The sequence below is a fragment of the Ovis canadensis genome, chromosome 12, assembly GCF_042477335.2.
Source record: "Ovis canadensis isolate MfBH-ARS-UI-01 breed Bighorn chromosome 12, ARS-UI_OviCan_v2, whole genome shotgun sequence".
Classification (NCBI taxonomy): domain Eukaryota; kingdom Metazoa; phylum Chordata; class Mammalia; order Artiodactyla; family Bovidae; genus Ovis; species Ovis canadensis.
In genome coordinates, this window is record NC_091256.1 from 67,097,318 (window position 1) to 67,110,265 (window position 12,948).

At 45.2% G+C, this 12,948-nt stretch overlaps 1 protein-coding gene across 1 annotated transcript in view; it reads left to right on the plus strand.

The window, feature by feature from the left end:
- TNN (tenascin N) overlaps window positions 1-12,948 on the plus strand; it is a 59,711-nt gene that overhangs the window by 24,075 nt on the left and 22,688 nt on the right. The window contains exons 7-10 of the mRNA XM_069546121.1: window positions 597-860; window positions 1,514-1,777; window positions 4,779-5,042; window positions 8,827-9,090. Coding sequence (XP_069402222.1) covers window positions 597-860; window positions 1,514-1,777; window positions 4,779-5,042; window positions 8,827-9,090 — 1,056 coding nt within the window. The remainder of the gene's footprint in view (window positions 1-596; window positions 861-1,513; window positions 1,778-4,778; window positions 5,043-8,826; window positions 9,091-12,948) is intronic.

Consider the following 12,948-nt stretch of genomic DNA (forward strand, 5'->3'; position numbering starts at 1 on the left):
TCTTTCAAAAGAAAATATTAGATCTGATGCAAAGATTTATTGAAGTGTAACTGCTTTCCATGCTAAGGGTCGGACATGACTGAGTGACTTCGCTTTCACTTTTTACTTTCATGCATTGGAGAAGGAAATGGCAACCCACTCCAGTGTTCTTGCCTGGAGAATCCCAGGGATGGGGGAGCCTGGTGGGCTGCCATCTATGGGGTCGCACAGAGTCGGACACGACTGAAGTGACTTAGCAGCAACTGCTTTCCAGTACAAGGAGTCAGGAACTAAAAGAGTACACTATGTAAATCCAGGGTAATGGACAAATGTGTTTATGAAGATGAATTCTTTTTATCCAAAGGCAACTTGTAGAGAAAAGTTTATAGACTTGAGACTCAATATAGGCTTTGTCTGTAAACCTTACTTTTCATTAAATGCAAATGGCTCATTCTTGGAATCTTTAGATCACTTACTTAATTAAACCCTTAAGTTATCCCAACTATTGGCATATAACACACTCTGAAATTTGTTGAGGTCGTCATTTTGGTTGTTTGTGTGCTGGCCTTTCACAAATTAGTCAGTTGGCAAATGGTACACTTTTTCATCTCTTAAAGAAATTGACAGCCCCCAGAACCTAGTGACCCATCAGGTGACGGAGAACACGGCCACCGTCTCCTGGGACCCGGTGCAGGCCGTCATCGACAGGTACCTGGTGCGCTACACCTCTGCTGATGGAGACACCAGGGAGGTTCCGGTGGGGAAGGAGCAGAGCAGCACCGTCCTAACGGGCCTGAGGCCAGGCGTGGAGTACACAGTCCACGTGTGGGCTGAGAAGGGGAACCGGGAGAGCAGGAAGGCTGACACCAAGGCCCCGACAGGTAATAAGAGAAAGATGGTCAATGGGGATTGAAGTTTGAGGGTGTGGATTTGAGTGTGCCTGGTAACAAAAGATGTGTCTTGAGTTGAGAGGCTTTGCAAAGAAGAGACTGAAAGCTCAAAGGAGACAGTGAGTTCTAGTGGTGATCTCATTGGGCTGCCCTTCCTGACAGTGACAGCTACTCATGGAGCCACTCAGCCAACTAGAAGACAGAAGGAAAGCTGTGCGGTGGCTGTGTTTTTAGCAGACTCAGTCAAGATACTGATAGGATCTGGTCATTGCAATGATTATGATAGTACTTCTGGAATGATTGCTTGGGAAGTAGCCCCTGATAGAATGGTAAATTAGATACCCCAAAGTCATGCCAGATACTTAATGGATTGTTTTGATGTGCCATAATATTGCTAAGAAGACAGTGTTCCTCCCACATTTTAGGGAGTCGGAAGCTAAGGAAGTATGTCAGGTTTATAACGAGCAGTCCTTTGATGTGGAGAACAAGGGGTTACTTTCTCCCTTGACTCCCACCAGGGAATCTGGGATGGGAAAGCCATTGTCTTGTGCTAAGAGGGCTCTAGGAGATAAAAAATCTCTGTGATGGGGTGATGGGTATCTTGTTGCTTCAAGGCTTAGTCTTTCCCAAATGTTTTCTTAAAGATATCGACAGCCCCCAAAACCTGGTGACCGAGCAGGTGACAGAGAACACGGCCACCGTCTCCTGGGACCCGGTGCAGGCCGTCATCGACAGGTACCTGGTGCGCTACACCTCTACTGATGGAGACACCAGGGAGGTTCCAGTGGGGAAGGAGCAGAGCAGCACCGTCCTGACGGGCCTGAGGCCAGGCGTGGAGTACACGGTCCACGTGTGGGCCCAGAAGGGAGACCGGGAGAGCAGAAAGGCCGACACCAAGGCCCCGACAGGTAATGGAGCACGTATTGTCACTGTGTCACTGCTAAGCTCATGGTCTGTCTAGGTCGGTTTTCCTTCTCTCACCTTAACAGAAAGAGAGGCTTAAGATGAGCAGACTGGTATCCTCGCATAGGAAATTGTGTATCCCTTTCTTCCATGGCATGGCTTCTCTTAGAATGTGTAGCTTGTCCTGTTTGGTTAAAGACCAAAGTTTAGGCTTTCAACACTGACGTTCCTGCTCACAGTCCTTTGTTCTCAGTGCACCTGCTTTGTTGTTTACAGCTAAAGCCTTCCCCTTCATAAGGAATAAATATAAAGAACGCACAAGTAATGATCATCCAGAGGGATGGGCTGATCCAAAACCAAATTTCTTCCTTCCTCACCAGTTTAAAGCCTTTCCACAGTGCTTATTTTTGTTTCTGCCCTTTGGATGAACATTTTTGTAGAAATGATGGTGTTTTATTGGTTCAAAGTAAGCAAATGTCTAAGTCACTTTAAGCCCCCAATATGTTTCATCTTGATAATTAAGATATCTACATCCAAGTAATTGTACATACTTTATTGAAAGTTAAACCTGCTCTTCTTCATCAGCTTGGGCCGTTTGTGGGCGGACTGCCTGCCACGGAAGGGGTCGTGCTCGGCTTCTCTTATATTTCTCCTCTGTTCTTCAAGCACTGTTCTTCCAGAGTGCTAGCTAGACTTTCTGACCCATTAATGTTTAGTGTGTGGGAGTTAAGGGGTCAGCAGGAGGAGAGGTGAGAGATCTCACTTGATAGTAACAGTCACAGCTGGCTTAAGTCTACCAATGGTGCCTAACAAGGATTAAAACCAACTTTTCCTTCATGGAACACTTCCTCGGGTTCTTCAGAGACAGCTCATCTGTCCTCTTCCCTCAGCTTTCACTGGTGGGTGAAAGTGACCTGTGGGCACCTGTATCTCTCTTACTGGTCACCCACTTCTCTTCCTCTGCTCACACATCTGGGGGTGCCCACCACTGCCCTTCTGGTGGGGTCTCTTCACCCCTCTGAGTGATTCCCTTCAATAGCTCCTAAAGTAACCCCAGGTGGGCTATCCTTGCCTTGGTCCACATCTGGTCCACGTGGAACACACATGCACCCTTTGTCCACGCAGCCAGATATATGTTTTTTTCCCCCCCAATGCTGCAGCGTCTCCTTTCTCTGCGGCAAGGCAACCAGCAGTTTTTTCACATCTCAGATATTTTTTGCACAGGTCAGACACCAGCCCATGGTGTTCCCTAAGCCCTGGTCATGTTTTCTCAACCTGGGCACTGTTGATAATTCTTTGTTGCAGGGTCTGTCTTGTGCACTGTAGCATGTTTAGCAGCACCACTGACCTCCACCCATTTGGGGCCAGGAGCCTCCCTCTGCCGCACTGAACTGAGGTCACCCCTGGTTGAGAACTTTTGCTCTAGAGTACACCTGTGCAGGTCGGTAAGGGATGCTATTGCAACTGCTTACTCGAGGCTTGGCCCTCACCCATGGGACTCTCCGTGTAACTCTTTTCAAAGAAATCCACTCTTTAAGTCCCACCTCTTTGTGCTCTCCAACCTCATTCATAGTCTAGTTGATTGATCAATCAAAGGCCACAAAACTGTTGCACCCACCTTGGCTTTGGGCCCTCAGGTTGGAATGTATATACTGATTTTCTTGGGGTCAGGCCTAAGCTAAGATAAGAATGGTCTCACTTGAACATATGATTGTAAGTCTATGATAAGACCTTGGGTAATGGCTTTTGCAATCAACTATAGGCATATCTCTAAAATATTGTGCTTGTTTCCACATTACTGCAATAAAGTGAACATCATAATAAAGAAACTCACATGAATTTTTTGTTTGCCAGTGCATATAAAAGTTACATTTACACTGTGCTATAGTCTATGAAATGTACAATAGCATAATGCCTAAAAAATGTATATACTTAATTAAAAATACTTTTTTGCTAAAAATGCTCATCATTATGTGAGCCTTCAGCAAACTGAGTACCATTGAAGATCACTTATCCCAGATCACCAAAACCAATATAATAAGAATGAAAAAGTTTGAAATATTATGAGCATTACCAAAATGTGCCACAAAGACATAGAGTGAGCAAATGCTGTTGGCAAATGCAAAATGGTGCCAATAACTTGCTGTGTGCAGGATTGCCATAGACTTTTGATTTGTGAAAAGTGTAATATCTATGATGCACAATAAAGAGAAGCACAATAAAACTAGGTATGCCCGTATTTGGAACAGAGAAGTGCTGTTATTCTCTTGGTGAATACATTTTTGAATACATTATCTATGTGCAGTATGGAGAAATATAATCTTGTGCATTTGTAAAATATCGACAAACTGCATCATTTAAAATAGCTTGTGGTCACTGGACATGCACTCTGTGCCAGAAACTGTTATAAAGGGCATGTTATTAAGTCCTATGCTACCCAACTCTACAGAATATGTACTCATTATCTCCCTATGCCTTTTTTTCCCATAAACACTGATAACCATATTATAGTCAAGACCCCTTTCTACATGACATTTGTTTGTCTTGGTTTTCAGAGCTACCCTGGAGAGATGTACAATAACTATTGAACACCCCCGTTTTACAGATGCAGAGAAGTGAAGTGACTTGCCCAGGGTCACAAAGCAAGTTAATAACTTATGAGATTAGATGCATGCATGGACCAGTAGGGCTCAAAGGTACCTGAGTCCATCCAACCTGAAGGCAAGATTTACAGATTAAGAAACTGAGGCCCAGCCAGAGACAGCTGGGTTGTCCAGGGCCACGGCTCTCCTGACTCCGGGTCTACTACTCATTCCGCTGTTCTGTGCTTCCTCCTTGAAAATGCTCACGTCTGGATGTATAAAGAGGTCTATGTCTACGAAACGACTGAACCCTGACATATGAGATGGGAAAATTATGAGAACAGGAAACCACCCCACCCCAAGCAACGTGGCCACAAGATCTCGCTCTGTGAATAGTGTTTATTGATCAGCATCTTCCTTTCAGACATTGACAGCCCCAAAAACCTGGTGACCGAGCAGGTGACGGAGAACACGGCCACTGTCTCCTGGGACCCAGTGCAGGCCGTCATCGACAGGTACCTGGTGCGCTACACCTCTGCTGACGGAGACACCAGGGAGGTTCCGGTGGGGAAGGAGCAGAGCAGCACCGTCCTGACGGGCCTGAGGCCGGGCGTGGAGTACACGGTCCACGTGTGGGCCCAGAAGGGGGACCAGGAGAGCAGGAAGGCCGACACCAAGGTCCCAACAGGTAAGGGAGCATTGCTCTTTAGAAATGGAAGCCCTGACATGCTAAAGTCAATGGCTGGTCAAGTTTTGTGTTCCTGAACTGACAGTGGCAGAATTGATGATTTCTGGAAGAGCAGGAGAGTAGACTTCTGCCAAACCACACACCATCCCTCACTTCCTTTTTACACATTACATCAAAATAAGGGGCTCACATTTGGCCTCATACTTTGATCTTGCAAAGATAAATGGTGATTGGTTTTATCCATCTACTGTCTCTCCAACTATATATTTAGTTTGTGATCAATCATTAAATATTTCTTCTTGAAAGGAAACAAAGAAGCCACATGTTAGGATCTGTGAGGTAAGTACCTTAGGAAAATGACTTGCGCTGCAGTCTCTTCAGAACAAGGAAGTCTTACTGCTTTCTTAGTGGATAAATTCTCTTTTGATTACTCTGTACTCCATTCTGAGGATCCTAAGGTTGCACTTTTAAACAGTAATGGTTCATAATTTTTAAAGCTCTTTCATCTCTGTTTTTCATTTTTTAAGAACAGACTTATTGAGTTATAATTTACATACTATAAAGTCCACCTTTTTATAGTGTGTGTGATTCAGTGGCTTTTAGTATATGCAGAATTGTGCAGCCATCACCACTGTCTAATTCAGAATTTTTTCATCATTCCTAAAACAAACCCCAGACGTTAGCAGTTGTTCCCCAGCACTGCTTCCTCCAGCCTTAGAAAGCTACATACTTCCTGTCTGTAGAGAGTTCCTTATTCTGGACATTTCATATGAATAGATTCATGGAATATGTGGCCCTTTGTGGCTGACTTCACTCACTAAGTATTATTTTCAAGGTTCATCCATGTTGTAGCTTGTGTCCATACATTTTATTGCCGAATAATATTTCATTACATGGATCTAATTCATTTTGTTTATCCATTTGTCAGTTGATGAGCATTTGGGTTGTTTACACTTTGGGGCTATGGTGAATAATGATGCTGTGAGCATTTATGATTGAATTTTTGTGTGGGCATATGTATTCAATTCTTTTGGCTATATACCTAAGAGTGGAATTCCTGGGTCATATGGTAACTCTGCGCTTAACTGTTTGAGGAGCTGCCAAATTGTTTCCAGAGCAGTGGCACTATTTTACATTCCTACCAGCAATGAATGAGAATTATATTCTTCATTTCATTGGTACTCAGAGGAATTCATTGAGATGGGTAGAGCAGGAATCAATATCCCCATTTTACAGTTGAGAAACCTCAAATACAGAGATGTGAATGATTTCGACAAGTCACAAAGTTAGCTGATGATTCATGGAAGATTCATGGAATATTATGGTACCTTAAAATCTATTTGGCAAGGCCCACATTTTACAAATGAGGGATGGAGACCCAGCCAGGGGAGGCAGAGTTGTGCAGGGCCGCTGCTGGCTGATGATCGAGCTGGACCTAGAGCCCAGGTCTGCTGGCTGCAGCCCGCAGCTCCTCCTGGTGGTCCTCCACTCTGCCTCTCGGGCTGGGATTGGAATGGAGCTCTTCTGACTCTGGATCCGGTGCCCATTCTGCTGTCCCGTGCCGCCTCCTTGAGGATCCAAGACTCCAGCTGTGGTGAGAAGACCTACATCCATGAAACAACTAAAAATAGGAGACATAGGAGACAGGAAAACCATAAGAGTGGAGACTGCCTCACCCCAAGGAACATGGTCTCACTCTCTGGTGCTTGCTAATAGTGTACTTCACCTTTTAGACATCGACAGCCCCAAAAACCTGGTGACTGAGCAGGTGACAGAGAACACGGCCACTGTTTCCTGGGCCCCGGTGCAGGCCGTCATCGACAGGTACCTGGTGCGCTACACCTCTGCTGATGGAGACACCAGGGAGGTTGAGGTGGGGAAGGAGCAGACCAGCACCGTCCTCACAGGCCTGAGGCCGGGCATGGAGTACACGGTCCACGTGTGGGCCCAGAAGGGGGACCGGGAGAGCAGGAAGGCCGACACCAAGGCCCCGACAGGTAACACAGTACTGTTCTTTGGTAATGTAAGGCCTGTCATGCTAAAGCTATGCCTCATCTAGTTTTGGTTTCCTGAACTGAAAACTGGCAGAGCTGATGATTTATGGAAGAGCAGGATGGTGTTCCATCATAATGTACTGCATATTCCACCTCTCATTTCCCTTTAACTGGTTTCTTTACAAGTCAGGGACACCTGGCAGCCTCCAAGCTACAGGTCTGCTGTGACTGATGGTCAGGTCCTGCCAGTGCTCCTTCCCAGTGTGTGAGCCTACTCTTCAGTATTGAGGCTCTCCTGTTGAGTTTGTGATTGGAAACAGAAAATGAAAATCAAATGCCATGAATATTAACTGTAATGTGTTCAAAACTCAGCTTCAAAAAGTAGACTTTACATCTACCAAAGTGAGTAGTTGTATATGGTTTGTGTTACTATAATGAGTTATTTGAGGATAAGGATAATTTCTATGTTATGTTCTGGCTTCCCTGGTGGCTCAGTGGTAAAGAATCCACCTGCAATGCAGGAGCTGCAGGTTTGACCCCTGGGTCAGGAAGACCCCCTGGAGGATGGCAAGGCAACCCACTCCAGTATTCTTGCCTGGAGGATCCCATGGACAGAGGAGCCTGGCGGGCTACAGTCCATGGGGTCACAAAGAGTCAGACATGGCTGAAGTGACTTAGCACACACACACATGTGCATGGGTTTATGTCTGAACTGTCTATAGTTGATTTATAATATTGTGTTATTTTCAGGTGTAACTTCTAGGTTATATTCTCACCTTATTGTGAAAGAGATGTATGATTATATCTCTGTACCGTGATTTAGCCAGCAAACCAGCATTACAAGTTAATCTATGATCTGCTAAAGCATATTAAAACTGGATTTTAATTTTGCTGATTCATTTAACAACATATATTGAGCATTTTCCATGGGCCCTACTCCTTCCTAGGCAATGGGAACCCCAAGGGGAGTAGAATATAGCCCTCTTCCTCTGGGAGCTTATATTGGCATCTGGCTGGTAGAATCATTTTGTATGAACTGAGAGGTCTTTGTTTCCATGATGCTAGAAACAAAATTTTTAGCTACTGTGGTGTTGGAGAAGACTCTTGAGAGTCCCTTGGACTGCAAGGAGATCCAACCAGTCCAGACTAAAGATCAGTCCTGGGTGTTCATTGGAAGGACTGATGTTGAAGCTGAAACACCAATACTTTGGCCACCTGATGCTAAGAGCTGACTCATTTGGAAAGACCCTGATACTGGGAAGTATTGAGGGCAGGAGGAGAAGGGGATGACAGAGGATGAGATGGTTGGATGGCATCACCAACTCAATGGACATGGGTTTGGGTAAACTCCAGGAATTGGTGATAGACAGGGAGGCCTGGTGTGCTGTGGTTCATGGGGTCGCAGAGTCAGACATGACTGAGCGACTGAACTGAACTGCACTGATCAGAGACCATGTCTTCTTCAACTGAACCCTGCAAACTGTCTAGTCCCATCCCTTGTATATAGTGGGCATTTGACATATGCTTAATGAATGAATAAAGAGATTTGTCTTGCTTAAAGTCTTGGTAGAGGTAATAGTATAGACGCTCAGACTTTGGTCTACTGTACGTTCTCCTTGAGGAGTCAAAGTCTTTATGGGGAGAGAAGACATACGTCCATGATGCAGTTAGAGCATGCAGGATGGAAATCTCATGAAACATGAAAGGGTGTCACCCCCAGCAAGGTGGCTGTGATTTTCTCCACTCTGTGGCCTATTACTAATGCTTATTGATTGTTGTTGTCTTTTCAGACATTGACAGCCCCCAAAACCTGGTGACCAAGCAGGTGACGGAGAACACGGCCACCATCTCCTGGGACCCGGTGCAGGCCGTCATCGACAGGTACCTGGTGCGCTACACCTCTGCTGACGGAGACACCAGGGAGGTTCCAGTGGGGAAGGAGCAGAGCAGCACCGTCCTGACGGGCCTGAGGCCGGGCGTGGAGTACACGGTCCATGTGTGGGCCCAGAAGGGGGACCGGGAGAGCAGGAAGGCTGACACCAAGGCCCTGACAGGTAACAGGAGGGACAAGAAAAGTAAACTAGGGTTTTTCACTCTGGGCCGATCTACTGCTGCTGAATTATGTCACTGCTGCTTTTGTGGCCCATGTCATCAGGGACTGTGGATCATTTTAGGAGTTTACAGTAAAACAAAACAAAACAACAAACTCCAGTCACCTAAAGAAAGAACGAAGCGTAATAATGGGCTCAGTACTGAGTAATACCATGAATGTCTTAAAACTGTTTTCCGAAGCCTGTGTTTTTAATGACGATGCTTCTTCAGCTATAGGAAATTATAGGGAATAAGATAGAGCCAATATAAAATTCTTAAAGCCACTGCATTAAAGTACTGTTTTGTAGCAAGCTATTTGATTTTATTTTTTACTTAATAGGTGTTGTTTAGATTAAAGGAACAAGTGTAACTTTTGGCAGTTGAAGTTCAGTGTTCATTTCAACATGCAGCTAAATTTTAATGAACATTTTCTAAGTGCCAGGCCTGGAATATAGCAGTAAACAAAATAAACATGATTCCTACTATCTTGAAGTCCAGTGGGAAAGACAGATAGTCAACAAGCAAATGCATTTATAACTATAAATTATAAGTTTTGTGAAGGGGATGAACATGGTATATGTGTAGAGAATAACAGGGCAGGGATGAAATGGGGGAGTAGTAGATAACACAGGAAGCTCAAGCTGGTACTCTGTGACAACCTAGAGGGGTGGGATGGGATGGGAAGAGGAAGGGAGGTTCAAGAGGGAGGGAACATATGTATACCTATGGCTGATTCATGTTGATGTACTGCAGAAAACAACACAACATTGTGAAGCAATTATCCTCCAAATAAAAATAAATTTAAAAAAAAGATGCACATTGACAGAAACACCCAAATAACAGTGGCTTAAACAAGAAAGAAATTTATTTCTCTCTTGTGAAATGGTCAGAGCGTAAGGTGCCAAGGCTGATCTGATAGCTCCATGGTTCAGGAGACCCAGGCTCCTTCCATATTGTTGCTCAGCCATTCCTAGGGAGTTTTCCCAGAAAAGCCCAAATGAACTTCTTGGCCAATCCAATACATGGTCATCACCCATCCTCACTCCAGCCAGTGGAAAGGGGCGTGGGAAAGGGAAGAGATGCCTGCTCTGCGCATGTCACTCCTCACATTCCCCTGGCTAGACCGAAGACACAGTGTCCCTCACCACAAGCGGAATGGGAAATGGAGTCTTTAGCTTGATGGCCATGTGTCTAGCTTACAGTTCTGTTATACTGTCCCATCCAATACAGTGGCCACTAGCAACATGTGGCTATTTAAATTTTAATTAATTAACAGTAATTTAAAAATTACTTTGTTCTTGAAAGAAAAGCTATGACCAACCTAGACAGCATATTCAAAAGCAGAGACATTACTTCACTGACAAAGGTCCATCTAGTCAAAGCTATGGTTTCTCCAGTAGTCATGTATGGATGTGAGAGTTGAACCATAAAGAAAGCTGAGCGCTGAAGAATTGATGCTTTTGAACTGTGGTGTTGGAGAAGACTCTTGAGAGTCCCTTGGACTGCAAAGAGATCAAACCAGTCAATCCTAAAGGAAGTCAGTCCTGAATATTCATTGGAAGGATTGATGCTGAAGCCGAATCTCCAATACTTTGGCCACCTGATGCGAAGAACTGACTCGTTGGAAAAGGCCCTGATGCTGAAGACTGAAGGCAGGAGGAGAAGGGGATGACAGAGGATGAGATGGTTGGATGGCATCACTGAATCAATGGACATGAGTTTGAGCAAGCTCCAGGGGTTGGTGATGGACAGGGAAGGCTGGCGTGCTGCAGTCCATGGGGTCGCAAAGAGTCAGACACGACTGAGGAATTGAACTGAACTGAACTGAATTTGAAAATGATTTCCTCAGTTGCACTAGTTACATTTCCAATGGTCAGTAGCCACGTGTGACTAACATATATATTCTACACTATTCCCATCATTGCAGAGAGATCTCTTGGACAGCGTGCTTGTAGAGGAAGGGCAGAAGGGGGTTGGGGAAAACTAGCCATCTTGGGCAGAGGGAAGAACAAGTGTGTGGCCCTGATTTGGAACAGCACAAGATGGTTGAAGAACTTGAAAGGAGGCTGGTGTTGCTGGAGCATAGAGGCCGGGAGAGAAAGTGGCATGAGATGATGGGGGCAGGGGGAAAGGTCAGGTCATATAGGACCACCCAGTACCTCAAAGAGGGAGCATGCTATATCTATTAGGAGAAGAATGGAATGAGGTAATATTCGTTTAAAAAAGGTCATTCAGGCCACAGTGAGGAGAATAAATGGGAGAGATGACAGGAGTAGAGGGGGAAGATTAGTCGAGTTGATAGAGAGAGATGGACAAGTGTGGCTGCAATAGGGATGAGAAAAGAGGACACCAGGGCACATATTTTGGAGGCATCAGTGATGGTGTTTGTTGATGGATGAGATGTGGAGCAGGAAGAAGGTGAGGAACCAAGTGTGACATCTATATCTGACTTGAGCAACATGGACAATTGGGGCATCTTCTGAGCAATAAACATTTGAGGAGGAACATTAAGACTTTTAAATGCTTAAGCTTGGGGTATTCATGGGATTTCTTGCTTAATTGAGAGACTTATTTATTGATTCTACAAGTATTTATTGAGTGTTTAGTACATGCTAGGTGCTGCAGTGGATATGCTCTTGTAGATATAAGTCAGGGACTCAGAATTGCTAGAAACACAGGGGCTCAGAATTGATAGGCACTGGGGAGCTGTGAGCATCCAGCTGGTGTTTAAAGCTGTGGAGGGACTCCCCTGGTAGTCCAGGGTTGAGAATCCATCTTCAAATGCAGGGGATGCAGGTTCGATCCCCAGTCAGGGAATTGAGATTTCACATGCTGAGCACCTCAACTAGAAAGCCCACGTGCCACACCTGGAGAGAAGCTCATGTGCCACCAGAAAAGATCCTGTGTGCTTCAACGAAGATCCCAAGGGCTATGACTAAGACCTGACACAACCCTAAGTAAATGATTAGAATGTTAATAAAGCTGCGGACATGGCTGAGATCACCTATAGACAGAGAGGAAGAGAGGGCACCTCAGGTTCCCCTACATTTTCAGGTTGCTGATGGAAATCAAAGAGGAGGAGGCAGTTAAGAGAAACCCAGTGGAGTGTATAGTCATGGAAGCCAAGGGCTGAGAGTGTTTTGAGACAGTGGCTCAGCTCTACCAAATGCTGCTCAAAGGTCCAGCAAGGTGAGGATGACAGGTGTCCATTGAATTTGGCAAAATGAGGTTGTTGGTGACCTAGACTAGCAGTTATAGTGATGTGCTGTAGAAAATGCTAAACTTCGCTGAGCTGAGGAGTGAACAGAAGGTGGGATATACAGGCGGGTTCACCTGAGAAGTCTGTCGGTTAAGGGGAGCAGAGGGACGGGAGAGCCTAGAGCTTGTTTGTCTGGGAATGACGGGAGATGGGGAGAGACTGATGGCACAGGTGAGAGAGGGCAGATGAAAGGGAGCAAAGGCCTTGAGAAGGTGAAAGGGCTCAAAATTCAGGAGGAAAAGTGTCTAGGTTTTTTGTCTAGTTTTTTTTGTTTCTTTATCTTTAGGCCATGCCACACAGCATGTGGGATCCCAGCTTCCTGAACAGGGATCGAACCCATGCCCCTGAATTGGCAACACAGAGTCTCAGCCACTGGACCACCAGGGAAGTCCCCAGAGTCCAAGTTTTAATGCAAGAAAACAGCAGGATCTTGGACAAGTCTTTTCAGTTCTCTAGATCTCCCTTCTCCTCCCCTTTTATGAAAGGGAAGAAGTTTGAAAGATGTAACTTCTCAGCTCTCGAATTCTGTGGAACAAAATAGCTATATACCATGGAGATAGCA